Here is a 27,777-nt window from a genome sequence, read left to right on the forward strand (position 1 = left end):
TTTTAGCTCTGTTCCTCAGAAAGTGTTCTGCAGGGCACACAGAAAGTGCTGAGGGACTGCTGGCTGCGAGGTTGAGTGAATAATACATGGATAAGTGCAACCAGTAACCAAAACATACACACAAGGCAACTCCTTGTAAGTAACCAGTTTCCTAGATGTGTTAAATACTTTAGGAACTGCTGTTTAAAACCCACTAGGTGGGTCTACCTCAGACCCACCTAGTGGACCATAGCCATATTTAATGAATGATACCCTTGTGACTCTGTGTGACGCTATGGACTGCAGCCCTCCAGGCTCCTCTGGTCATGGGATTTTCCAAGCAAAAATACTAGAATGGGTTGCCATTTCCTTCTCCAGGGGGTCTTCCCAACCCAGGGATCGAACAGAGGTCTCTTACCTCTACTTGCATTGGCAGGTGGATTCTTTACCACTAGCACCACCTGGGAAGCCCTTGTGACATGAAAAAATATTAAATTTAATGCCCAAATGATATCCAGGGCCTGGAGGAGGACATGGCAGCCTACTTCAGTATTCTTGCCAGGAAAATCCCCATGCACAGAGGAACCTGGTGGGCTACAGTCCAGAGAGCAGCTTCAGTTAGTCACATGGCAAAAGCTTGCTCCTTAGTATTTCCAGTTTCAGTGTAGGTTGGGAAAATAGTAACTGTACCTCATGATGCAATCCTGTCCTTAAAATCACCATAGGTGAAGTTTTCTTACTAGCAGTTAAGTATGTCCATCAGATTTCCCACCGTAAACATAATTCTGTCAGTTTGCTCCTGTCTTAAATTTCCCACAAAGACATCAAATATTAATTATCTATATCTTAGGGACATAACACATTTGCATTCTTTTACCTTAAAATTCTCAAATCATAGGACTAGCTGAGCTTCTAAAATGTTTGAGGGATGATTGAATCTGGAGACTGAATTAATAACTTAAGTTACTTGACTTTTGATTTGTGTCATGGTCCACTCACAGTATCACCTTTAATTTCATTTCTGTGTTTAAAGATTATAACCAGGCAGCATGTTCATAAGGTGATTTCACGTATGTTTATGATGGGAAATCTAATGGACATACTTAACTGCTAGTAAGCAAACATCGCCTATGGTGATTTTAAGGACAGGATTGCATCATGAGGTACAGTTACTATTTTTCCAACCTACACTGAAACTGGAAATACTAAGAAGCAGGCTTTTGCCATGTGACTAACTGAGGCTGCTCTCTGGAGCTAGGAACAACAGACTGGTTCCAAATAGGAAAAGGAGTACATCAAGGCTGTATATTGTCAACCTGCTTATTTAACTTATATGCAGAGTACATCATGAGAAATGCTGGAGTGGAAGAAACACAAGCTGGAATCAAGATTGCTGGGAGAAATATCAAAAACCTCAGATATGCAGATGACACCACCCTTATGGCAGAAAGTGAAGAGGAACTCAAAAGCCTCTTGATGAAAGTGAAAGTGGAGAGTGAAAAAGTTGGCTTAAAGCTCAACATTCAGAAAATGAAGATCATGGTATCTGGTCCCATCACTTCATGGGAAATAGATGGAGAAACAGTGGAAACAGTGTCAGACTTTATTTTCTGGGGGCTCCAAAATCACTGCAGATAGTGACTGCAGCCATGAAATTAAAAGATGCTTACTCCTTGGAAGGAAAGTTATGACCAACCTAGATAGCATATTCAAAAGCAGAGACATTACTTTGCCAACAAAAGTCAAGGCTATGGTTTTTCCAGTGGTCATGTATGGATGCGAGAGTTGGACTGTGAAGAAGGCTGACCGCCGAAGAATTGATGCTTTTGAACTGTGGTGTTGGAGAAGATTCTTGAGAGTCCCTTGGACTGCAAGAAGATCAAACCAGTCTATTCTGAAGATCAGCCCTTGGATTTCTTTGGAAGTAATAATGCTAAAGCTGAAACTCCAATACTTGGGCCACCTCATGTGAAGAGTTGACTCATTGGAAAAGACTCTGATGCTGGGACGGATTGGGGGCAGGAGGAGAAGGGGGCAACAGAGGATGAGACGGCTGGATGGCATCACTGACTTGATGGATGTGAGTCTGAGTGAACTCCAGGAGTTGGTGATGGACAGGGAGGCCTGGCGTGCTGCGATTCATGGAGTCGCAAAGAGTCGGACATGACTGAGCAACTGATCTGATCTGATCTGATCTGATGGTGGTTTCTAATTTATAGAAGAAATAGCAAGCAAAAAACGAGGTAAATAGCACCTTAGGCTTCCTGCGTAGATATGGAACATGGGTTTAGTTTTTCATTTAGATGATTTGATGGTTTATTTGATCATTTTAGAGAGTCCTAGGCTATTTTAAAGCATTTTTCACCTCTAGAGGTAGATTGATGTTGGTTTGTTATATTTTTTTTCTTGCTCAGAGTTATTACTTGGATAATACATTTTTATAGATGCTTACTAGACCTTGATATAATATGCAAATATGTTATTTTCCTACATTTTCTCCTTGTTTATGTGTTTCCTCAGCAACCCTTCCCCCCACTCCCAAATTGTCCCACTTTCTCTACCAGCTTCCTAATTCCTCATGACCCAGACTGTGGTGCCAGGGTCAATGCACCTGCATCTCCTAGAGCTTCTTAAATATGAAGAATCCCATTCTTATCCAGACTTCTTGACTCAGCATCAAATTTGAAAAAGACCTCCTAGTAAAGAGCTTTCTCTCCCGTACAGTGTTTGATGACTAATAACCCATGATTTCCATGAAACATTCTTTGATAGTTTGAAATTGAGCTCATGAATCACCCAAATCCCTCTTGTGTCTGAGCATGAGACTCTAGAAAGTTCTGTATCACTTACCACCCTACAGATTCATATTTATATTCTGCAAATCATGCCTTTATGTTATAGTCTAAGACTGTGTGATTCCACTGCATTTCTTTTTTTTTTTTTTTTAATGTGTGTCATATCTTTTTGTGGTTTTATTTTTATTTTTTTTATTTTTTAACTTTGCAATATTGTATTGGTTTTGCCATATATCAACATAAATCTGCCACAGGTATACATGTGTTCCCCATCCTGAACCCTTCTTCCTCCTCCCTCCCCATACCATCCCTCTGGGTCGTTGCAGTGCACCAGCCCCAAGCATCCAGTATCGTGCATCAAACCTGGACTGGCGACTCATTTAATATATGATATTATACATGTTTCAGTGCCATTCTCCCAAATCATCCCACCCTCTCCCTCTCCCACAGAGTCCAAAAGACTATTCTATACATCAATGTCTCTTTTGCTGTCTCGTATACAGGGTTATTGTTACCATCTTTCTAAATTCCATATATATGTGTTAGTATACTGTATTGGTGTTTTTATTTCTGGTTTACTTCACTCTGTATAATAGGCTCCAGTTTCATCCACCTCATTAGAACTGACTCAAATGTATTCTTTTTAATGGCTGAGTAATACTCCATTGTGTATATGTACCACTGCTTTCTTATCCATTCATCTGCTGATGGACATCTAGGTTGCTTCCATGTCCTGGCTATTATAAACAGTGCTGCGATGAACATTGTGGTACACGTGTCTCTTTCAATTCTGGTTTCCTTGGTGTGCATGCCCAGCAGTGGGATTGCTGGGTCATACAGTTCTATTTCCAGTTTTTTAAGGAATCTCCTCACTGTTCTCCATAGTGGCTGTACTAGTTTGCATTCCCACCAACAGTGTAAGAGTGTTCCCTTTTCTCCACACCCTCTCCAGCATTTATTGCTTGTAGACTTTTGGATAGCATTCACTCTGACTGGTGTGAAATGGTACCTCATAGTGGTTTTGATTTGCATTTCTCTGATAATGAGTGCTGTTGAGCATCTTTTCATGTCCACTGCATTTCTTTCCATCTTTTCAGTGAGTCTATCTTCATCACAGGCAGTTTTCATCCTGCTCCAGCCTTCTCCACACCACCCTCCTTCAAAGACTGGAGGGATTTCCCACAGGCTCAGTCCTACCTGGACCTAGAATCAGAGACAGCCCCGCACAGCAGTGTATGTGCAGCTCTTTCACCACCTAATGGGATCAAAAATGAGTCTTGCTGCCCCAAGCAGTGCCTGAGGTCTGTTTGACCTGTTTCCTGGGGAACCTTGTATCCCATTTAGCTGTAGGCTTCTTCCCCAGCCCACCTGTAGGTGCTGGTTTTTCCTCCTGACAGCCTGCCCACCTGATCTCAGTTTTGCTCTTTGTTCAGAGATTTTGTCCTTCTTGTCCCACACACTACTTTATACTCACCTGTATCCACGTCTTGCTTAAACTCTCTGGCCATAGGATCTCCATGTTAGGTCTGTTCCTTTAACTGTGGCTACACCTCTCCCCACTTTCTCTGTTCTAGTTAGCCAGAGGGACATAATAGGGAGTCAGGCCAACCAGGTGATAAAGAGGTCATCAGCAGAATGAAAAAGAACCTGATATATGTGGAATGAGTCCCATCCTGGCACTTAAAAGCTTTATTATTTCAGGCAGACTAGTTAATCTAACTAAGCCTTGATCTTCTCTTTTGCAAAATGGAGGCAACAGGACCTAATCTCTAAGGTAGTTGTACAACTTAAACAACAGAAGATACATAAAACACCCAGCATGGAAATAGCATGCAGTACATGCTTGGACAAAGATAGCTTTCATTTTCATAAGGTGTAAAATGACCATAACCACTTATACTTTGTTTACTTATAAACTGTCTATCTCATGAAAATGAGAAGCTTAGCCATTTGCAATTGTATTTATGGCTATAGAATCCATCTGTTGTGCCTGTTTCTCTGTCTAGCTTATCACATTCCTAAACAATATAGTAATAGATCTTTCATACATTTCTCCAGCCTGAGTTAAAATCCTCAGCTCCCTACAGAAGCCTCTTTTGCACAGGACACCATGGGTAACACAAATAATACAAAGACAAATCCAGTGCGGATCCTACTGTCAACACATATAGTCCAGTTGAAGAATAAGAAGAAGTCTGTATTAACTTTGTAAGAACTTTTATGGAAGTTTATTAAAAGATGGTATAACATCTGTTAGGGTTGAAACAAACCCCCATGAGGGGAGAAGTGCAGAATTTCCAAGGAATTACACAGGTAAGAGAGGCTTTAGTGACTTGTGGTTAGAATTTTAGCAGGTGGAAATGTATTTGAAAGTCATTCCGGGAAGTGGGACTAGCATAAGCAAAACACAATGCTCTGATTCTGTGAATGAAGACCTAGGCACCTAGTATTCAATTAAATGAACTATCAGATGTATAACACACTTTCATGTCCAACTCCACAACTACCTAGTGACCCCAAGGAAACTGACTCATGGATGTGAAGAATGGAGAGGTCAGATATCCTGGGGTGGAGCGATGGGCACAGAACTGGCCTTCCTGAGGTCAATCTGAGAAGTGAGAGCACGTGCACCAGAGTGGGCAGACGTGAGAGGCAGGGAGCCAGGAATTCTTGTGCCTCCAGGAAGATGTCCTGGGAATGTGATTCCACATTTTGAAATCAAACTGATGTAAATTAAAACTAAGTTATAACACATGGGTTTGTGAATGTGCAGGGAAACAGCTGAGAGTAGAAATTGCTATCATATTTCTGGAGGTAGTTTGGCAGTACTTAAGAGTCTACTTTAAAAAGTAGTTCATACCTGTTTCTTGGCAATCCCACATATTAGAACTTATCTTAAGAAAATAATGACAGTTGTTTGCAAAGATTTGGCTTCAAGGGTATTTAACACACAGTTATTTATATTAGCAAAATATTAGAGACTGCCTAAATATCCACCAATGAGAAGGCAATGGCACCCCACTGCAGTACTCTTGCCTGGAAAATCCCATGGATGGAGGAGCCTGGTAGGCTGCAGTCCATGGGGTTGCTAAGAGTTGGACACGACTGAGCGACTTCACTTTCACTTTTCACTTTCATGCATGGAGAAGGCAATGGCAACCTACTCTGGTGTTCTTGCCTGGAGAATCCCAGGGGCAGGATAGCCTGGTGGGCTGCTGTCTATGGGATCACACAGAGTCAGACACGACTGAAGTGACTTAGCAGCAGCAAATATCCACCAATAGGGGGTTTATTAAATAAATTAGCACACATACTATAATATTATATAGTCATTAAAATAAATATTTTAGTGAATATTAAATGAAAACAAATTGCAATATGTTCATATCTCTTTTTGTTTAAATGAGTTTTTGTCTTCAATATACACACACATAGACACACACACATCCAGAAAGAAAATACATCAATATCTTAGGAATGGATTTATTGGCGTTCAGTGGTGATGACTAGTATTTATTTACTTTCTAGATTTATTTGCACTGATTATGATTAATAAAAAGATTTGTTTGGCTTTTTAAAAGCTAACACAGCCTGTTACTCACATAATGATTATGGTCATTAAAATAAGGGATTGAGTCATGAAACATTGCAGATATAGAATCTGTAGGCCTTGGTACCATGATGGAATCAGGGAAAGCTGCAGATAAAGTGTACAATTGAGCCTGGGAAAGAAGTAATGAGATTAAAGTAGGAAAGTCAGAAGAAGTGGCTGTTTTGTGGGGGCATTTGATGTTAATCATGTGGAGTTCAATGTATCAGTATGGAGATAGATCTGGGGGCAGATGTCAACAAGTTGGTGTGGTTGTCAGAGACCAACCTTGGCCTGGTTGGAAAAACAAAAAGGAGCAGTTGTAAAGCTGAGGTAAGACTGTTTCCAAGTACCTTTGGATTTAGGAATGTAAAATTACTAATATTGGTGACATTCCCCACAGGCACTTAGCAAAATCCTTTGGTGACCTGGGAAAGATTTCCAGACATAGCTTTGAAAACTGAACAGTAGAAATAGCCTGGGCCAGATTTTCTTTGAGTTACCTTTTTCTTACTCTCCTTTTTGGAGTTTGTAGTTTATAGTTCTGCTCACACACATTCTTACAACACAGTTCTCACCTGTGTCCTGATGTGTTTTGATTCACATACGAGAACACCCAGAAATACAGGGATACCTGGTTTTATTGCGCTTGACTGATACTGCATTTTTTGCAAATTGAACATTTGTGGCAACCCTGCCTCAAACATGTGGATCAGTACCATTTTCCCTACAGAATTTGCTAATTTCATGTCTTTGGGTCACATTTGGTAATTCTCACAATATTTCAAACATTATTATTATTATGTTTGTTATGATCTGTGATCAATGATCTTTGATGTTACTGCTATAATTTGCCAGAGGCTCAGTTGATAGCATTTTTAAACAAAGTTTGTTTTTTTTTTTTTAATTAAGATACTAATACTGTTTTTTAAGATATAATGCTATTTCTCACATGACAGACTATAGTATAGCAAAGCACGACTGAGTGACTGAACTGAACTGAACTGAACTTTTATATAGATGGGGAAACTAAAAAAGTGTGACTTGTTTTATTGCAATACTTATTTTATTGCGGTGGTCTGGAACTGAACCTGCCATGTTGCCCAGATCAGCCTGTACAGAGAACATATGAGCTATTCATGTATGCAGAAGAACTTGCCTATATGCAGAAAATGACCCGTCAGTATTAAATAAATTAAGATAGAAAATTGGCTATAAAGATAAATCAACTAAAGCTACTTTTCTTACATGTAATCTCTGTAAAGATAAATTCCTTTTTGAAGTGCCATTATTGATCTTACAGATTAAGTTTTGGAACTTTGAAGGTATTCAAATGAGAAAATATGTAAGGTTCCCAGAATATAATCAGTGCTCAGAAAGATTTAACTCTTCTCTGTTTAAAGCTGTGAATTTTAAAAATTTACTAACTGAATTAATTTACAAATGATTGAAAGCATGTCTTATGCACATCATCAATTCCAAATTCCTAAATAGAGAGGAAATCATCTTTTGAGAAGCTCTCATTAGGGAATCTGCAGTTATGCAAGCTCATTGCTATAAAAAAGCCAGTTTCTGCATACATGCTTTTATTTATTTTTATTGAAGTATGGTTGATTTACAATGTTGTATTACTTTCAGGTGTATAGCAAAGGGATTCAGATATATAGATTCCTTTTCCATATAGGTTATTACAAAATACTGAGTATAGTTCCTTGTGCTATATGGTGAAGTGAAGTTGCTCAGTCGTGTCCTACTCTTTGTGACCCCATGAACTGTAGCCCACCATCCATCCAGGCTCCTCCATCCAGGCAAGGGTACTGGAGTGGGTTGCCATTTCCTTCTCCAGGGGATCTTCCCAACCCAGGGGTTGAATCTGGGTCTCCCACATTGTAGGCAGATGCTTTACTGTCTTAACCACCAAGGAAGCTATAGGGTAGGACCTTTTTAATGTTATATATGGTAATGTGTATGTGCTGTGCTATGCTTAGTCACTCAGTTGTGTCTGACTCTGAGACCCCATGGTCTGTAGCCCGCCAGGCTCCTCTGTCCATGAGGATTCTCCAGGCAGGAATACTAGAGTGGGTTTCCATGCCCTCCTCCAGAAGTAGTGTGTATATGTTACTCCAAAATTCCTAGTTTATCCCCCTACCACTTTCCCCTTTGGTAATCATAAATTTGTTTTCTATGTCTGTGAGTCTCTTTCTGTTTTGTAAATAAGTTCATTTGTATCATTTTTTTAAGATTCCACATGTAAGTGATAACATGATATTTTCTTTGCCTTTGTCTGATTTACTTCACTTACTATAATCTCTTGGTCCATCCATGTTGCTGCAAATGGTAACATTTCATGACTTTTTATGGCTGAGTAGTATTCCCTTTGGAGAAGGAAATGGCAACCCACTCCAGTGTTCTTGCCTGGAGAATCCCAGGGATGGGGGAGCCTGGTGGGCTGCCGTCTATGGGGTCGCACAGAGTCGGACACGACTGAAGCGACTTAGCAGCAGTAGCAGTATTCCCTTTATATATGTATCACATCTTCTTTATCGATTCCTCTGTTAATGGACATTTAGTTTGCTCCCATGTCTAGGCTACTTTATATTGTGCTCTGCATGCATGTTTATAGCACACAGTGAAAAGCCAACTTTTATAATACAGTTTCATTCCTAACCAGCATTTTACCTGCATTATTGTGATTCTTTGATCTTATTTTTAATGTACCAATTTCATTATGCCTTGGTTTTAAATAACCAGACTGATACTTGACATATATCTTTCCAAGGTTTAACTATAAGTATTAATTGGTTTGTAAAATGCCTTTTGAACTGTTCAGATGAAAGGTTCCATATAAATAGCAAATGTTGTTTGTGTTGTTGTTGATTTTATTATATGTGTTTTGCATACTGGCTACTGTCTCTTAAGACACTGAGGTGAGTATTTTACAATTTTAAAATGATTCCTTTCAAGACAGAACATAACCAAGGTATTTAATACGTTGAAGTGATTTAGTTTCTCTACCAGAGAATGTATGTGTGCTCAGTCACTTAGTCGTGTCTGACTCTTTGCGACCCTATGGACTTTAGCTTGCCATTCTCCTCTGTCCATGGGATTCTCCAGGCAAGAATACTGGAGTGGGTTGCAATTTCCTACTCCAGGGAGTTTTTCCAACCTAGGGATTGAACCTACATCATTGACGTCTCCTGCATTGGCAAACAGGTTCTTTACCACCAGCGCTACCTGGGAAGCCCAGAGAATAAGCCCTTTTAAATAATAGAACTCTGGGAAAATGTATACTTATGTATACGTAACAGTTCTGATTTGATTTGTTGATATCTCTATGAAATTATCCACAAAATTCTCAAGGTTCAAAATATGCAAACAGTAGAAATAAAAACTAAAGATTTATTTCTTATGGAACACTTAGGCAACTTCTGATTTTTTGTTGCTAGTAGATTGATTCTGTTATTTTTAACTCTTCTTTGGACCAGGGGATCTCAACCCGAAGACATTTGTCAACATCTGACATTTTTGGTTGACAGTTTAGGTGTGCTTCTGGCCTCTAGTGGGTAGAGTCCATGGCTACTGCTAAACATCCTACAATACACAGGACAGCCTCCCACCCCATAACAATGAAGTATTTAAACAATAATGTCAATAGTGCCATGGTTGAAAAATGTATAGACTATATTCAATATAGAGCTTTTAAAATTTATCTTCAACCACCAGGGTTTCTCCCAGGTTTATTGCATATTGTTAGTTCTTAATCCCTCCTGGATCTCTTCACAGGTTGGCATCGTGGGAAGAACAGGAGCTGGAAAAAGTTCTTTCGTTGCTGCCCTCTTTAGATTGTCAGAGCCTGAAGGTAGAATTTGTATTGATAAGATCTTGACAACTGAAATTGGACTTCATGATTTAAGGAAGAAAATGTCAATCATACCTCAAGTATGTACATCAGAATAGTCTCACATGTTCTTTTCATCCAGTATCTAAGTTTAATTGCTTTTAATTTGATTGATTTTAAAAAATGAAAGGGTTAATATTTTCCCCTTCAGTAGAGCATATTTTTAACAGCAGGTATTTTCAACAGATACTTTAATCAGAAACCAGGTTTTGTTGTTTGTTATTTTGGTTTGTGTGTATGTGATTTAATAAGTTATCCAGATAGATTTCTAGACTCAAAATTTTGCCAGATGCCACAGTTTTATCCACTGATAGCACACAATTCTGAGAACAATATGATAAATGATTTAGCACTGGAGATGATTCTATAGGGAAACACAGGTTGTGTCTTACTGATGGAATTTTGCTATGGGAAATAAAGTTAACTTTTTAAAGGTGATTATCTCAAAATGGATTAAAGATCTAAATGTAAGACCAGAAACTATAAAACTCCTAGAGGAGAACATAGGCAAAACACTCTCCGACATACATCACAGCAGGATCCTCTATGACCCACCTCCCAGAATATTGGAAATAAAAGCAAAAATAAACAAATGGGACCTAATTAAACTTAAAAGCTTCTACACAACAAAGAAAACCATAAGCAAGGTGAAAAAACAGCCTTCAGAATGGGAGAAAATAATAGCAAATGAAGCAACTGACAAACAGCTAATCTCAAAAATATACAAGCAACTCCTGCAGCTCAATTCCAGAAAAATAAATGACCCAATCAAAAAATGGGCCAAAGAACTAAATAGACATTTCTCCAAAGAAGACATACAGATGGCTAACAAACACATGAAAAGATGCTCAACATCACTCATTATCAGAGAAATGCAAATCAAAACCACAATGAAGTACCATTTCACACCAGTCAGAATGGCTGCTATCCAAAAGTCTACAAGCAATAAATGCTGGAGAGGGTGTGGAGAAAAGGGAACACTCTTACACTGTTGGTGGGAATGCAAACTAGTACAGCCACTATGGAGAACAGTGTGGAGATTCCTTAAAAAACTGGAAATAGAACTGCCTTATGACCCAGCAATCCCACTGCTGGGCATACACACCAAGGAAACCAGAATTGAAAGAGACACGTGTACCACAATGTTCATCGCAGCACTGTTTATAATAGCCAGGACATGGAAGCAACCTAGATGTCCATCAGCAGATGAATGGATAAGAAAGCAGTGGTACATATACACAATGGAGTATTACTCAGCCATTAAAAAGAATACATTTGAATCAGTTCTAATGAGGTGGATGAAACTGGAGCCTATTATACAGAGTGAAGTAAGCCAGAAAGATAAACACCAATACAGTATACTAACACATATATATGGAATTTAGAAAGATGGTAATGAAAACCCTGTATGTGAGACAGCAAAAGAGACACAGATGTATAGAACAGTCTTTTGGACTCTGTGGGAGAGGGAGAGGGTGGGGAGATTTGGGAGAATGGCATTGAAACATGTATAATATCATATAAGAAACGAATCACCAGTCCAGGTTCAGTGCAGGATACAGGATGCTCGGGGCTGGCGCACTGGGATGACCCAGAGGGATGATATGGGGAGGGAGGTGGGAGGGGGGTTCAGGATGGGGAACATGTGTACACCTGTGGTGGATTCATGTTGATGTATTGCAAAACCAATACAATATTGTAAAGTAATTAGCCTCCAATTACAACAAATTTAAATTAAAAATAAATAAATAAAGGTGATTATCTCCCTGCAGGGCTTTTTGTGAAACTGTAGGGCTTTAAGAATTACAGAGTGTATGGATGCTTTGGGGAGACTTTAATAAATGAGTGATTAATAAAAGATTTTAATGAGGCAAGCAAATCACGTCAGCATTCTTGCATTGAGAACCCAATGAACAGTATGAAAAGGCAAAAAGATATGACACTGAAAGATGAACCCCTCAGGTCAGTAGGTTTCCAATATGCTAATGGAGAAGAGTGAAAAAATAGCTCCAGAAGAAATAAAGAGGCTGAACCAAAGTGGAAGCAATGCCCAGTTGTGGATGTGTCTGGTGGTAAAAGTAAAGTCTGATGCTGTAAAGAACAGTATTGCATAGGGACCTGGAATGTTAAGTTCATGAATCAAGGTAAATTGGAAGTGGTCAAACAGGAGATGGCAAGAGTGAACATCAACATTTTAGAAATCAGTGAACTAAAACAGATGGGAATAGGTGAATTTAATTCAGATGACCATTATATCTACTACCGTGGGCAAGAATTTCTTAGAAGACATGGAGTAGCCTTCATAATCAACAGAAGAGTCTGAAATGCAGTACTTGGCTGCAATCTCAAAATGACAGAATGCTCTTGGTTTGTTTCCAAGGCAAACCATTCTACATCACAGTAATCCAAGTCTATGCCCCAACAACTAATGCTGAAGAAGGTGAAGCTGAATGGTTCTATGAAGACCTACAAGACTTTATAGAACTAAGACCAAAAAAAAAAAAAAAAAAAAAGTCCTTTTCATCAAAATCATTGCAGATGGTGGCTGCAGCCGTGAAATTAAAAGACACTTGCTCCTTGGAAGAAAAACTATGACAAACCCAGACAGCATATTAAAAAGCAGAGACATCACTTTGCTGACAAAGGTCTGTATAGACAAAGCTATGGTTTTTCTAGTAGTCATGCACAGATGTGAGAGTTGGACCGTAAAGAAGGATGAGCACTGAAGATTTGATGCTTTCAAACTGTGGTGCTGGAGAAGATGATTGAGAGTCTCTTCAACAACAAGGAGATTAAGCCAGTCAATCCTAAAGGAAATCAACCCTGAATATTCATTGGAAGGACCGATGCCAAAATTGAAGCTCCAATACTTTGGCCACTTGATGTGAAGAACTGACTCTTTAGAAAAGACTCTGATGCTGGGAAAGATTGCAGGAAGGAGGAAAAGGGGGTGACAGAGGATGAGATGGTTGGATTGCATCATTGACCCAATGGACATGAGTTTGAGCAAACTCTGGGAGATAGTGAAGATAGTGAAAGCCTGGCATGCTGCAGTCTATGGGATCGCAAAGAGTCAGACACAACTTAGTGACTGAACAACAACAGCAACAAGCCAGGCAAGCAGTAGAGAATAGTGAAGAAGAATATGGGATATGGTATTCCATCTCTGTGCACCTCAATTTTCTCTCCTTTACAAGGCAGCTAACAAGTACCAACTCCTTGAACTATTGTGAGGACTTAATAGGTCTGTGTGTGGAATGCTTCATATAAAACCAGTATCTGGCTGCTGTGATCATGGAAAGTTGAATTGACCATTTCTTCTTGGTCTCTGATTCTGTTTTCCTTTGTTCTGCTTCTTAAAGAAGTATAATTCTCAGGAAATATCTTGGCGATTCTCTAGAATGTAACAAAAGTGAAAAAGTATAGATCAAAACCAGAAGATATTTCTTCTAGTGCTATGTCCTTCACTTGAACAGTATCAGTTTAGAAACAAGTTTATTCACTTATGTGTCATGGGTTAATAAATGTCAGAAGATACTAAAAATCTTAGCCCTCCCCAGCCAAGAGTCCTTTCTCTTTACAATGTCTTGCTGACTACAGAGATGGAGAAAATCTGTTGACTTGATTACTTAAAGTTACTTGTCTGAGTGCAAAAAGCTTATATCCCCCTTCCTCAAAGGAGTGGGAAGCAGTGATGCTTGTGCCTCAACACCCTGATTTAGGGAACCTAGGAAGCTGAGAGGAGATTCTGCAGAGAGGGAACCCAAGGCTGTTTCTTTGAGTTGCCCCACTCAGGTGAGCCAGGCCCACACCATCTTCCCTGGCTCCCTGCTCCCTGTGATCCTGGGAGCAGCAGCGAGCTTCTGGGATCATCTCTCTCTCTCTTTCTCTCTCTCTCTCTCTCTCTGTCTCTCTCTCTCTGCCCTCTAGGCTCATCCCCATCACTGTTGACCCCACCATGAGCAAGTTAGAACTGGGGGAGATGTGATAGCACCAAGGGCCTGCATAGGAGCCAGAGGCAGGGAAATGGTGTCATAGAGCATCAATCCTGGAGTCATGGGGCTGGGGGGGGGGGTGCGCGGGGGGGTGGCGGGAAGCTTTCAAAAACAAATACTATATTCTTAAGAAAGTACTCCTCAATTTGTGTTCAAATTTTCAGGAATAAGTAAAAACTGAAAGCACTTCCTAGGTACTTTCCTTAAACAACAGGGGCCTGAAGTGTATGCATCCTTTATGCTCATGATGTGAAGTAGTTATGTTCCCCAGAAAGAACACCATGGAGTGGTTACATTCAAGTAGTAGCTGCTTATCTAAAAGAATCTAAAAAAATGGATTTTAAAACTTCTTTGGATGACTCTCTGTACCTAGAGACCCTTATGCTGTTGGCACAAAGAAAATGTTTTCAGTTGAAAAGAGATTCCTTGCAAATTGAGTGTTTATGATTACAGACCAAGGGTTGGCACAAATCAGCACAGATCTGTTTATTATGATTAAACAGATTCATTTTTATATGTAATAGGTTTTTGAAAAATCAAGACAAAAGTTAGGTATTTTTTTTAATAGCCCACTCTGCTCTTTTGGTATTTCTATTTCCCGAGTTTTCTCCAGTAGGTTGAAAGAGGTAAACCAGAGCTGTCTCTCTCTAAGACATCCCAAATTACCTGGCTTTCTTTCCCCCTTTTTCCTCATTGAGAACAAAACTCAGAAGAGGTGGATGTTCTATTACTAGACTCTAGACCAATGCAGTCAGAAGTCTTTGTTAAATCCCTTTGAACTGCTCCCTGGAGCTACCAAAAGAGAACTTTACAGGACTTATATTCATTTCTTTTGCTGGCAAACAATACTCTTTCTTCTGAATATGGATGATGATCAGTTCATTTAGAGGCTGCTGCTGCTAAGTCTCTTCAGTTGTGTCTGACTCTTTGTGACCCTATGGACTGTAGCCTGCCAGGCTCCTCTGCCCATGGGATTCTCCAGGCAAGAATACTGGAGTGCCATTTCCTCCTCCAGGGGATCTTCCTGAGCCAGGGATTAAACTCGTTTAGAAGCTACAGGATTACAAAAAAAAAAAAAAAAAGAAGAAGAAGAAGAAGAAGAAGTAGAAGAAGAAGAAAACTAAGATTTTAAAACAACTCTGGGTCCTTCTTCTTGAAACAGGGAGATGAGCTGCACCTTAAAGATTCTCAGAACAGAAATGAGGACAGAGTTTTTAGGACTCAAGGAAGCAGCAGCTATAGTTACACTACATAAACATTAGTGGAGGGCAGTTTCCTGGTTTGGGACTGAAATCATTAAAACTGTTGTTCTGTATCTGCCCCATTTGTAACCACTTGTATGATGTTTGTCTGAGTCCCAGGCTGTTTTAAGCACCAGGTTAGTGGGCAGGGCTTTTTTGTAAGATAATGAGAGTCTTATCTTCCAGGACCATATAAAAAGGTCCAGTAAGACTGAGGTTTACAGGCTTGCAGTTGTGTTGAGGGATTATCAATTTGCTACACTAAATGCTCTGATTCAGAGTGGCCATTTTTGTGTCACATGTCTAATGTGAACTTACAGTAGTAACAAGGGAAAAATTACTACTAAATATGGTATGAAGGGTTACATTTTAAAAGTATCAACTTTATACCATGATGAAAAACAGGTTTGAAGCTAGTACTCCATTTAAAACGCTATATTGACGAAGAGCATTTGTTTCCCTGACTCTGCTGTGCCAGCTAACTCTTATTGTTGTTGTTCAGTTGTTATGTCCAACACTTTGCAACGTTGTGGACTGTAGCACACCAGGCTCCTCTTAACTATTTAATTCTTATTAAATGAGACTTAATTTTGTACCTTCAGAAAGAATATACTTAGGCCAACAGATTTAGTGTATATATAAGAATTTTTTATGTTCTACTGTAAATCTCTACACTTAAGTGTTCTGCCTGTACACATCTTTATAATGATTATTTATAAGATAAGTTTATTTGCTTCATTGCCTAGAGGTACTGTAGTACCTGATACTGTAATAATAATATGTTTTTATTGTTTTGATCCTTATCTGCCCTTGCATATGTGTCTACTGTGAGCACTTTTACAGTCAGTTCCACAATTCATGTTTTAATAGATAATTCTTTTTATTCAATAAGCTTTGATGAAAATTTTACTGATTTTGAGATATATATTTGGCATGTAGAACAAAGGGAAATACTCTTATTTACTAAACTCTGTTCTGCCATCTACTACAGCTAAATGAACATGAATAATCTCTCAATATATCCTTTTAAATTGGCAGTATAGATGTAAGTGGGTGCCCATATTGCAATGGGAAATGCTTAAATTTAATTTTTAGTTTTAGTTGCTCAGTCTCAGCAAGGAGAGATAAGAAAGCCTTCCTCACTGATCAGTGCAAAGAAACAGAGGAAAACAATGGAATGGGAAAGACTAGAGATCTCTTCAAGAAAATTAGAGATACTGAGGGGACATTTCATGCAAAGATGGGCACAATAAAGGACAGAAATGGTAGGGACCTAACAGAAGCAGAAGATATTAAGAAGCGGTGGCCAGAATACACAGAAGAACTATACAAAAAAGATCTTCATGACCCAAAGAATCACAATGGTGTGATCTCCCACCTAGAGCCAGACATTCTGGTGTGAAGTTAAGTGGACCTTAGGAAGCATCATTATGAACGAAGTTAGTGGAGGTGATGGATGGAATTCCAGTTGAGCTATTTCAAATCCTAAAAGGTGATGCTGTTAGAGTGCTGCACTCAGTATGCCAACAAATTCGGAAAACTCAGCAGTGGCCACAGGACTGGAAAAGGTCAGTTTTCATTCAAATTCAAAGAAAGGCAATGCCAAAGAATGTTCATACTACTGCACAATTGCACTCATCTCACATGCTAGCAAAGTAATGCTTAAAATTCTCCAAGCCAGGCTTCAACAGTAAGTAAACTGTGAAATTCTAGATGTTCAAGCTGGATTTAGAAAAGGCAGAGGAACCAGAGATCAAATTGCCAGCATCTGTTGGATCACTGAAAAAGCAAAAGAGTTCCAGAAAAACATCTACTTCTGCTTTATTGACTATGCCAAAACCTTTCATTGTGTGGATCACAACAAACTCTGGAAAATTCTTAAAGAAATGGGAATACTAGACCAACTTACTTGCCTACAGAGAAACCTGTATGCAGGTCAAGAAGCAACAGTTAGAACTGGACATGGAACAACAGATTGGTTCCAAATCAAGAAAGGAGTATGTCAAGGTTATATATTGTCACCCTGCTTATTTAAATTATATGCAGAGTATATCATGAAAAATGCTGGGCTGGATGAAGCAGAAGCTGAAATCAAGATTGCCAGGAGAAATATCAATAACCTCAGATATGCAGATGACACCACCGTTAGGGCAGAAAACAAAGAAGAGCTAAAGTAGCCCTTGATGAAAGTGAAAAAGGAGAGTGAAAAAGTTGACTTAAAACTCAACATTCAGAAAACTAAGAGCATGACATCCGATCCTATCACTTCATGACAAATAGATGGGGAAACAATGGAAACAGTGAAAGACTTTATTTTTTTGGATATATATATATATATTTTTGGATCAGAATCACTGCAGATGGTGGTTACAGCCATGAAATTAAAAGACGCTTACTCCTTTGAAGAAAAGCTATGACCAACCTAGACAGCATATTAAAAAGCAGAGACATAACTTTGCCAACAAAGGTCTGTCTAGTCAAAGCTATGGTTTTTCCAGTAGTTATGCATAGATGTGAAAGTTGGAGTATAAAGAAATCTGAACACAAAAGAATTGATGCTTTTGAACTGTGGTGTTGGAGAAGACTCTTTAGAGTCCCTTGAACTGCAAGGAGATCAAACCAGTCCATCCTAAAGGAAATCAGTCCTGGATATTCATTGGAAGGACTGATGCTGAAGCTGGAACTCCAATACTTAGCCACCTGATGCGAAGAGTTGACTCATTTGAAAAGACCCTGATGCTGGGAAAGATAGAAGGCAGGAAGAGAAGGGTTTGACAGAGGATGAGACGGTTGGACTGCATCATTGACTTGATGGACATGAGTTTGAGTAAGCTCTGGGAGTTGGTGAAGGGCAGGGCAGCCTGGTGTTTTGCAGCAGTCCATGAGGTCACAAAGAGTTGGACATGACTAAGTGATTGAACGGATTTGCAAGCTTACTATTAATGATTGTAGTAAACTTTGTTTTCTTTCTTTCTTTCTTTTTTTTTTTTTGCATTTTAAATCTGTTCTCTAAAAATTGGAATGAAATGAAAAGAGACTGCAGTAATAACATTCTCTATTTTGTTGTATTTAGGACCCTATTGTGTTCACTGGAACAATGAGGAAAAATCTGGATCCCTTTAATAAGTATACAGATGAGGAACTATGGAATGTCTTAGAAGAGGTAATTTATTAAATATGATAAACTTGTTAGCATCAATATCTCACGTGTGTACATTTAAAAGCATTGTAGGTAATTAAGGGAGCTTAACAGTTTAATTGACTTCACACCTCCTAGGAGAACATTGATGACATGGATGTACTTAAAATGTGTGTATGATGAAATGAGTAAATATGAAAACCAACAGTATAATTCATCATGTTTCCATTTTACCTTTTTCCCTAGAACCCAAAGCAATTAGATACATTACATTTCTTGCCCTTCAGTGCAGTTCAGTTCAGTCACTCAGTTGTGTCCAACTCTTTGCGATCCCATGAATCACAGCGTGCCAGGCCTCCCTGTCCATCACCAACTCCCGGAGTTCACTCAAACTCATGTCCATTGAGTCGGTGATGCCATCCAGCCATCTTATCCTCTGTCGTCCCCTTCTCCTCCTGCCCCCAATCCCTCTCAGCATCAGGGTCTTTCCCAATGAGTCAACTCTTCACATGAGGTGGCCAAAGTATTGGAGTTTCAGCTTTAGCATCAGTCCTTCCAAAGAACACCCAGGACTGATCTCCTTTAGGCTGGACTGGTTGGATCTCCTTGCAGTCCAAGGGACTCTCAAGAGTCTTCTCCAACACCACAGTTCAAAAGCATCAATTCTTAGGCACTCAGCTTTCTTTATAGTCCAACTCTCACATCCATTCATGACCACTGGAAAAACCGTAGCCTTGACTAGATGGACTTTTGTTGGCAAAGTAATATCTCTGCTTTTGAATATGCTATCTAGGTAGGTCATAACTTTCCTTCCAAGGAGTAAACGTCTTTTAATTTCATGGCTGCAGTCACCATCTGCAGTGATTTGGGAGCCCCCAAAAATAAAGTCTGACACTGTTTCCACAGTTTCCCCATCTATTTCCCATGAAGTGATGGGGCCAGATGCCATGATCTCAGTTTTCTGAATGTTGAGCTTTAAGCCAGTTTTTTCACTCTCCTCTTTCTTGTCCTTAGTAGAACACTAAACTAGAAGGTAAAATTGTGTGTTCAAATTCTACTAGTGACCTAGGGAATTAATTACCTTAATTTGCAACACTCATTTTTATTCCTTTGATCTTAGGAAGTATCTACTATGTGGAGATATCAGTTGTTTTTCATTACTAACAGAAAGATAAATGAGATCATGCCAGTAACATGGTATGAAATTTCATAAGAAAGAGTTTATTAAAGGTATATTATACATTTGAAAAGTGATAATTATTTATTAGCAGCTGCATCATTCAATGCCACAGAGCATATGCTGGTGACACAACTCTGGAGCTTTTGCTGAGGCTTTGTACTAAGTTCATTTCTAGAGGATTTTCTATTATTTATGTCATGTTTCTCTTTGACTCACTTCTTTGAACCTCCTCAGTCTTGCATAAAAAGGATTTTGACTGTTAAGGTGCTCTTGTTTTTTTTTTTTTTTTAATTTTAATTATTTTTGTGGATTTTCCCTAGTTTTGCAAATTTATTCTAAGGTACTGATGGCAGAAACTCTACCTAGACTTCTAAATAATAGGCAGACTTCTAGGCTCTCATGGAAAATACCTATCCAGGTCTTTTGCCCTGAAAAAATATGTGTTGCACAAATAGGCACTGAATATTTACTTTATCTCATTTTAGAGAATTGTATCTTATTTCTTAAAAAAAAAAAAAAATTTGTTTTTTGTTTTTGTTTTTTTTTTGTCAAAAATACCAGAAAGCAATTGCTCACATTGTTGTTTAGAATCAGTGTTTTTATCTTTTGGTGTCACTCTTCCTGGGATAGCACTGAGATGTGTAATTCACAGAGGGCCTTTGACTATGAGTCAGCAGATTTGGAGGTCTGAGAATTTCCTGCCAGTAATTCTGGTTTCTGAAGGTTGTCAGCACTGAGTCTTTACACACCCACCCTGCTTTCTAGCAATTGTGGGAATTTTACTTTCCTCAATCAGGCTGGTTACTTCACCTTATCCTAATTGGAAAACAGTGGGCCTCTGCTTTCATTTAAGTTTGTAAGTCTTTCTACAGTGAAATTGTAGAGGAAAAGAGGTGGGGAGAACAATAAACCACTAAGTGTAAATAAAGGTAGGATGATAGACTGCTCTCACAGTCATAGGATGCATTTACTGGTGAAATTGGGACACATTTTAAACTGGAAGCCCTGGTATATCCCTGTTTATTTCTGAGCTTGACATGTGTCTTCAGAGATTCTCAGAAAAATTACTTTAAATTTTTAGAAAACATTATTCCATGGACAGAAAAAAAATGTTAATTGGAGACAAATTCTGTTAAAAACTCTCTTAGAACTTGGCCCTAACTTGTTAATTCACCTGAAGGAGCTAAAATTAAAATTTAGTAGTCTCTCAATTCTAAAATGATGAGTGGTACATGATACTAAGATCTACATTTATTTAGACTACATTTGGAACTTTCCATAAACAGAAATAAATATGAGTTTATGTCACAAAGTGAAGTGTGTGGTTTTTCTGTATTGCTTCTGAAATTAACCGTACTATTTTAGTGATATATCTTAAAGTGAGAAATCATCCCAGCATTGTGTTCCTCTGGGAATTATTTCATTCTGTCCTTTGTATATATTGTTTACCGATCTTCACTGGAAAACATGTAAATCTCATAAAGAAATAATTCCTAGAGGAACACCATGATGGGATGATTTCTCAGTCTAAACAATGAGGTCAGTTTTTAGGTGGATTAAAAACCCCAGTCATTGCTTTATAAATAAAGCCAAGGTGAAACTGTCAATCAAAACTAATACAGTTGACCTGAGAGTAAGAGGGCACCCATTTTACTCTTGTGGCGGATGCATGTTGATGTATGGCAAAACCAATGCAATATTGTAAAGTAAAAGAAAAAATAATAATAAAAAATTAAAAAGAAAAAGAAATTTAACTAAAAGGAAAAGATGCTTTTAAAATTTTTTTAAAGTCCTCTATTTCTGCCTCCTCATTCTCTCCTGTTAGAGATGAACGTCCATAAGGAAGATAGCCCTATGGATGCTGTCCCTCTCATCTTGGTTATTTTTCAAAATATGTTAAAAATATGTTTTTCAATTTCTGAAAAATAGCCAACTTACTATACACTGAAGAATGTTAATTATAAGTTAGAGAACCTAAAAAAAACAACAGCAGGTCTACAAATATATAGAGTAGTGCTTAAAAATGAAGCACTTTATCACTCAAAGATTAAAACAGCACAGTAGATAAAACTCTGGAAATGAATCAGCAGTGTGTTGCTTCCGCTGAAAAAACGAAACAGTTTTGATCCAGGAGTTTACAATTGAGAATATAGTATTTCATGTCAAAACTGTGCAGAAAACATCCAATTATATGAACCGTTGATAGTATCTCTGTTAAAATACAAGTATGTCTCATCACACAGGAAGCCAAGATACAGAAATCTGGACATCAGCAACCTGTACACGCGGTTCATTCCTTGCTATGGTGACAGGTCACAGGCCCATTTCCCAGGGCCTTGTATTTAGGTGAACAAGCTCCCCTTTACTTCATTTACTGCTGGCTCTGCTCTGGTAATAGCTCTTCCCCATTTGCTGATTGGATTTCACTGTCTCTTTCCAGCCCACACCAGCCTTTCATTTTGAAAAGTAAGGGTTCATAAAATGTGGAAACCATCTTACATCTGTGTTAACCTTCTGTGAGGGACATTGGCACCTGGATGAGAAAGATGGTTTATTTACTAGGTTATTTGAAAGTGTTTATGATGATAGAACTGAGGTGTCCTATAAGTTCAGCTTATTTTTTTCAGTTTTGCTGTAGTTTATTATTTTCCCAAGCTCAAAAATCATCTGAACTATTCTATACAATATATGTAATTTCAAATAGTGTTATTTTCTCTGTTTTTCTTAAATTACCAACTTTTTTAAAAAAGGTTTCCATAGTTTAAAGTTAGATATTATGATATCTTGGGGCCAGTTAATTGTTGTTATAAGGAATATATTTATTTTACAATGATATTTAATGAGAAAATGGTATTATATAAAATTATGTGTGGATTTATTTCCTATCTTATAGAAACAGGTTATGTCACAAGATAAGATGCACTTGTTGCTTCATTCATACTTCCAACAAATATGTATTGAGAGTTTTTTGGATAGGCAGTGTTTCAGATTCTGGGGCTATCACAGTTACCAGAGGAGACAAAGTCTCTATCCTTTTGGAGTTTATCTTCTTATAGAGAAGGTAAAAAGCAAACCACCAATGTGTGTGTAATAAAGTCTCAGTACTGAAACATGCAGGGAGACGAACAAAGTAGAGCATGAGGAGAGGATAGCTGACAGCATTATTAACAATGGGCAATATCTGTTGATCTCTTCATATCAACCTCTGTTGTAGATTCTACACATACTGACTCACATTATACTCTAACAATATTAGGAGGAAGGAAGGAATACTACAATATTACAATATTATAGTCTTATTTAGAGTTTAGGAAGCTAAGATAGATTAAGCTCAGGAAATTGCCCAGTTGGCAGACCAGGCAGGACTTATGCCTAGGCTGTCTAGGTTCAAGGTCCCAATTTTCTGTTTTAAAGCTTTCAAATCACAGGAATATGCAAGGAATGGTATGATGAACACATATATAACTTCACCAAAATTCACCAGTTATTGATATTTTTTCTGTATTTGCTTTCTCTCTTCTATCATCTATATTTTGCTGAACTGTTTGAAAGTAAGTTGCAGAAATTTTTTTTTAAGTTGAAACTCATCCTAAATACATAAACATACACTTTTAAAAATAAGAACATTCTCCTACATAACATTATACTAATATCTCACTCAAGAAATTTAATAGTAATATTACACTATTGGGCTTCTCTGATAGCTCAGTTGGTAAAGAATCTGACTGCAATGCAGGAGACCCCAGTTGGATTCCTGGGTCTGGAAGATCCACTGGAAAAGGGATAGGCTACCCACTCCAGTATTCTTGGGCTTCCCTTGTGGCTCAGCTGGTGAAGAATCCACCTGCAATGCAGGAGATCTGGTTTCGATCCTTGAATTGGGATGATCCCCTGGAGAATGGAAAGTTTACCCACTCCAGTATTCTGGCCTGGAGAATTCTATGGACTGTTGTCCATGGGATCTCAAAGAGTTGGATACGACTGAGCGACTTTCACTTCACTTCACTGCATTACACTATTTGATATGTTTTCAGATTCTCTAGTTGTAACTCCTAGTTATTGTTTACTGTCTCTTTTGTCTTTTTTCCATTCAAATAATTATAACTTGATTATATGATTACACTACAAAAGGTCTTCGTATTTATAGCATTGTCAACCATCTCTGATCCATAAATGAAATTAGAGTCTCAGAAAACCATGTGTTCTGGAAAGCATTTTCACCTCACAACAGCTTATTCCTTGTCAGGCATATGTAGACAACTTGAAGGAAAGTAAAAAACCAGATTAATGATGAGATATCACCTGAATCACCAGTAGGTTTGAGGTTATTTCCTCACAGTCATGATGTCAGTCTTAAGAAAGACAAATTTGCATTTACAAGGATTACCAAAGTCAACTAAGAAGGAAAGTGAGAAAGTCTTGCAGTGTTACACTCTTATCAGTCCTATCACTTGAGTTTAGATTTATGGAATATGTTTCATAGAATATTCAGTAAGTCCTCTTCCTTGTAATGAGGTGGTGGAGGTGGGGGTGATTAAGCTGACTTTCATTTTATAATTTTCTTTTCAGCCACTTGCCTCATAATCCATATCTTATCCTTCAGATTTTGCATATCTTTCATGCTATCACTAAATACTAATACCATGTTTAATCCATACTCAGAATCCCCATTTCTACAGATTAGACTTTCATAAGGAAAGCAATTCAGGATAACATTCATGGAAGTACTACAGCATTTAGGATACCATGAAAACATTGCCCACTCACCCTGGTGTTTTGTAATTTGCCTTTGTAATTCTGTGTATGCTAATTGGCCATCACTAATCAATCTTTAATCCTTTAATTTGAAGTGTATTTACTCTCTGTTCTTTAATTTCAAGCACAGTCTGAATTTTGTTCTTAATCTATAATATTTCTCCAAAACAAATATTCATTGACCCCTGCAACTCAATATAGTTTCAGATTATCTTTGGCAGTTAAAAAGTTGATTTTTTAATCTTGCAACTTTGATTTTATGAGGATAGATTAATACAAATACCACCTACATCCATAGTCTGGGGTAAATAACTTCTTGTGTTGTGGTCTTGTTTTCCTGAGTTTTCACTGAAAAACATTTATGAAATTCTTCAAAGGAGACATACAGATGGCCAATAGACACATGAAAAGATGCTCAGCATTATTAATTATTAGAGAAATGCAAATCAAAACCACAATGAGGTACAAACTCATACCAGTCAGAATGGCTATCATCAAAAAGTTTATAAATAATAAATGCTAGAGAAGATGTGGGAAAAAAGGAACTCCAACACACTGCTGTGTGTGTGTATGCTCAGTCATGTTTTACTCTTTGCAACCCTATGAACTGTAGCCTGCCAGACTCTTCTGTCCACAGGATTTTCCAGGCAGGAATACTGGAGTGGGTTGTCATTTCCTTCTCCAGGGGATCTTCCTGACCCAGAGATCAAACCCACATTTCTTTCATCTCCTGCATTGGCAGCTGGATTTTTTTTTTTTTTTAACCATTGAGCCACTTGGGAAATCCCCAAGACACTTATGTTGGGAATGTAAATTGGTGTGTGGAAAACAGTATGGAGGTTCCTAAAAAAACTAAAAATAGAGCTACCACATGATCCAGCAATTATACTCCTGGGTATATATCTGGGGAAAATGGAAATACTAACTTGGAAATAACATGCACCCCAGGGTTCATTGCTGTACTATTTGCAATAGCCAAGATATAGAAGGAACTCAAGTTTCTGTCAACAGACAAGACAACATCTTTAAGAAGATGTGGCAACATACACACATAAATATCTATCTATCTATCTATCTATCTATCTATATATATTATATGTGTATATGTATGTATATTGTGTTATACAGACATAAAAAGCAACGAAATATTGCTATTTGCAGCAACATGGATAAACCTAGAAAATCATCCTAAGTGAAGTCAGAGAAAGACAAATATTATATGATATCACTTATATGTGGATTCTAAAAAATAAAGCAAATTAATGTATGTATAAAAAGAAACAGAGTTACAGTCATGGAAAATAAACTTATGGTTACCAAAGGGGAAAGAGAGGGATCAATCAAGAGTACGAAATTCACAGATACAAACTACTATACATAAAATAGAGTAGCAACAAGGATTTACTGTATAGCACAGGCAACTAGAGTACCTTACAGTAAGGGAATAGATCTGATAGACTAGTGCCTGAAGAACTATGGATGGAGGTTCATGACATTGTACAGGAGGCGGTGTTCAAAACCATCCCCAATAAGAAGAAATGCAAAAAGGCAAAACTGTTGCCTGAGGAGGCCTTACAAATAGCTGAGAAAAAGTGAAAGGCAAAGGAGAAAAGGAAATGTACACTCATCTGAATGAAGTGTTCCAAAGAATAACAAGGAGAGATAAGGAAGTCTTCTAAGTGAAAAATGGAGAAGGAAATGGCAACCCACTCCAGTATTCTTGCCTGGAGAATCCCATGGACAGAGGAGCTTGGTGGGCTACAGTCCACGGGTGGCAGAGTCGGACACGACTGAGCGACATCACTTTCACTTTCACTTAAGTGAAAAATGAAAAGAAAAAAGTAAAACAATAGAATTGGAAAGACTAGAGATAGCTTCAAGAAAATTGAAGATACAAAGGGAACATTTCATCAAAGATGGGCACAATAAAGGACAGAAATGGTATGGACCTAACAGAAGTAGAAGATATTAAGGAAAGGTGGCAAGAATACACAGAAGAACTATACAAAGAAGATCTTCATGACCCAGATAACCATGATGGTGTGATCCCTCACCTAGAGCCAGACATCCTGGAGTGTGAAGTCAAATGGGCCTTAGGATGCATCACTATGAACAAAGGTGGTGGAGGTGATGGAATTCCAGTTGAGCTATTTCAAATCCTAAAAGATGATGCTGTTAAAGGGCTGCACTCAATATGCCAACAAATTCAGAAAACTTCATAGTGGCCACAGGACTGGAAAAGGTCAGTTTTTCACTCAAATCCCAAAGAAAGGCAATGCCAAAGAATGTCCAAACGACTTCACAGTTGCACTCATCTTACACGCTAGCAAAGTAATGCTCAAAATTCTCCAAGCCAGGCTTCAACAATAAGTGAACTGTGAACTTCCAGATGTTCAAGCTGGATTTAAAAAGGCAGAGGAACCACAGATCAAATTGCCAACGTCTGTTGGATCATTGAAAAAGCAAGAGAGTTCCAGAAAAATGTCTACCTCTGCTTTATTGACTATGCCAGAGTCTTTGATTGTGTGGATCACAACAAACTGTGGAAAATTCTTAAAGAGATGGGACTACCAGACCATCTGACCTGCCTCCTGACAAATCTGTATTCAGGTCAAGAAGGAACAGTTAGACCCAGACATGGAAAAATGGACTGGTTCCAAATTGGGAAAGGAGTATGTCGAGACTGTATATTGTCACCCTGCTAATTTACTTACATGCAGAGTACATCATGTGAGATGCTGGGCTGGATAATGCACAAGTTGGAATCAAGATTTCCAGGAGAAATATCAATAATCTCAGATATGCAGATGAAATCACCCTTATGGAAGAAAGAGAAGAACTAAAGCACTTCTTGATGAAAGTGAAAAAGGAGAGTTAAAAAGCTGGCTTACAACTCAACATTCAAAAAACAAAGATCCTGGCATCTGGTCCCATCACTTCATGACAAATAGATGTGGAAACAATGAAAACAGTGAGAGACTTTATTTTTTGGGCTACAAAATCACTGCAGATGGTGACTGCAGCCATGAAATTAAAATACACTTGCTCCTTGGAAGAAAAGCTATGACCAACCTAGATGGCATATTAAAAAGCAGAGACATTACTTTGCCGACAAAGATCTGTCTAGTCAAAGCTATGGTTTTTCCAGCAGTCATGTGTGGATGTGAGAGTTGGACCATTAAGAAAGCTGAGCCCCAAAGAATTGA

At 38.3% G+C, this 27,777-nt stretch overlaps 1 protein-coding gene across 2 annotated transcripts in view; it reads left to right on the top strand.

Annotated features, from left to right (window-relative positions):
* Positions 1–27,777, top strand: part of LOC113902484 (multidrug resistance-associated protein 4-like) — a 327,639-nt gene that overhangs the window by 256,844 nt on the left and 43,018 nt on the right. For both annotated transcript variants that reach the window (XM_027557819.1, XM_027557818.1), the window contains exons 27-28: positions 10,147–10,302; positions 18,571–18,660. In XM_027557819.1, coding sequence (XP_027413620.1) covers positions 10,147–10,302; positions 18,571–18,660 — 246 coding nt within the window. The remainder of the gene's footprint in view (positions 1–10,146; positions 10,303–18,570; positions 18,661–27,777) is intronic.

The sequence above is a fragment of the Bos indicus x Bos taurus genome, chromosome 12 (assembly GCF_003369695.1).
Source record: "Bos indicus x Bos taurus breed Angus x Brahman F1 hybrid chromosome 12, Bos_hybrid_MaternalHap_v2.0, whole genome shotgun sequence".
NCBI lineage: Eukaryota > Metazoa > Chordata > Mammalia > Artiodactyla > Bovidae > Bos > Bos indicus x Bos taurus.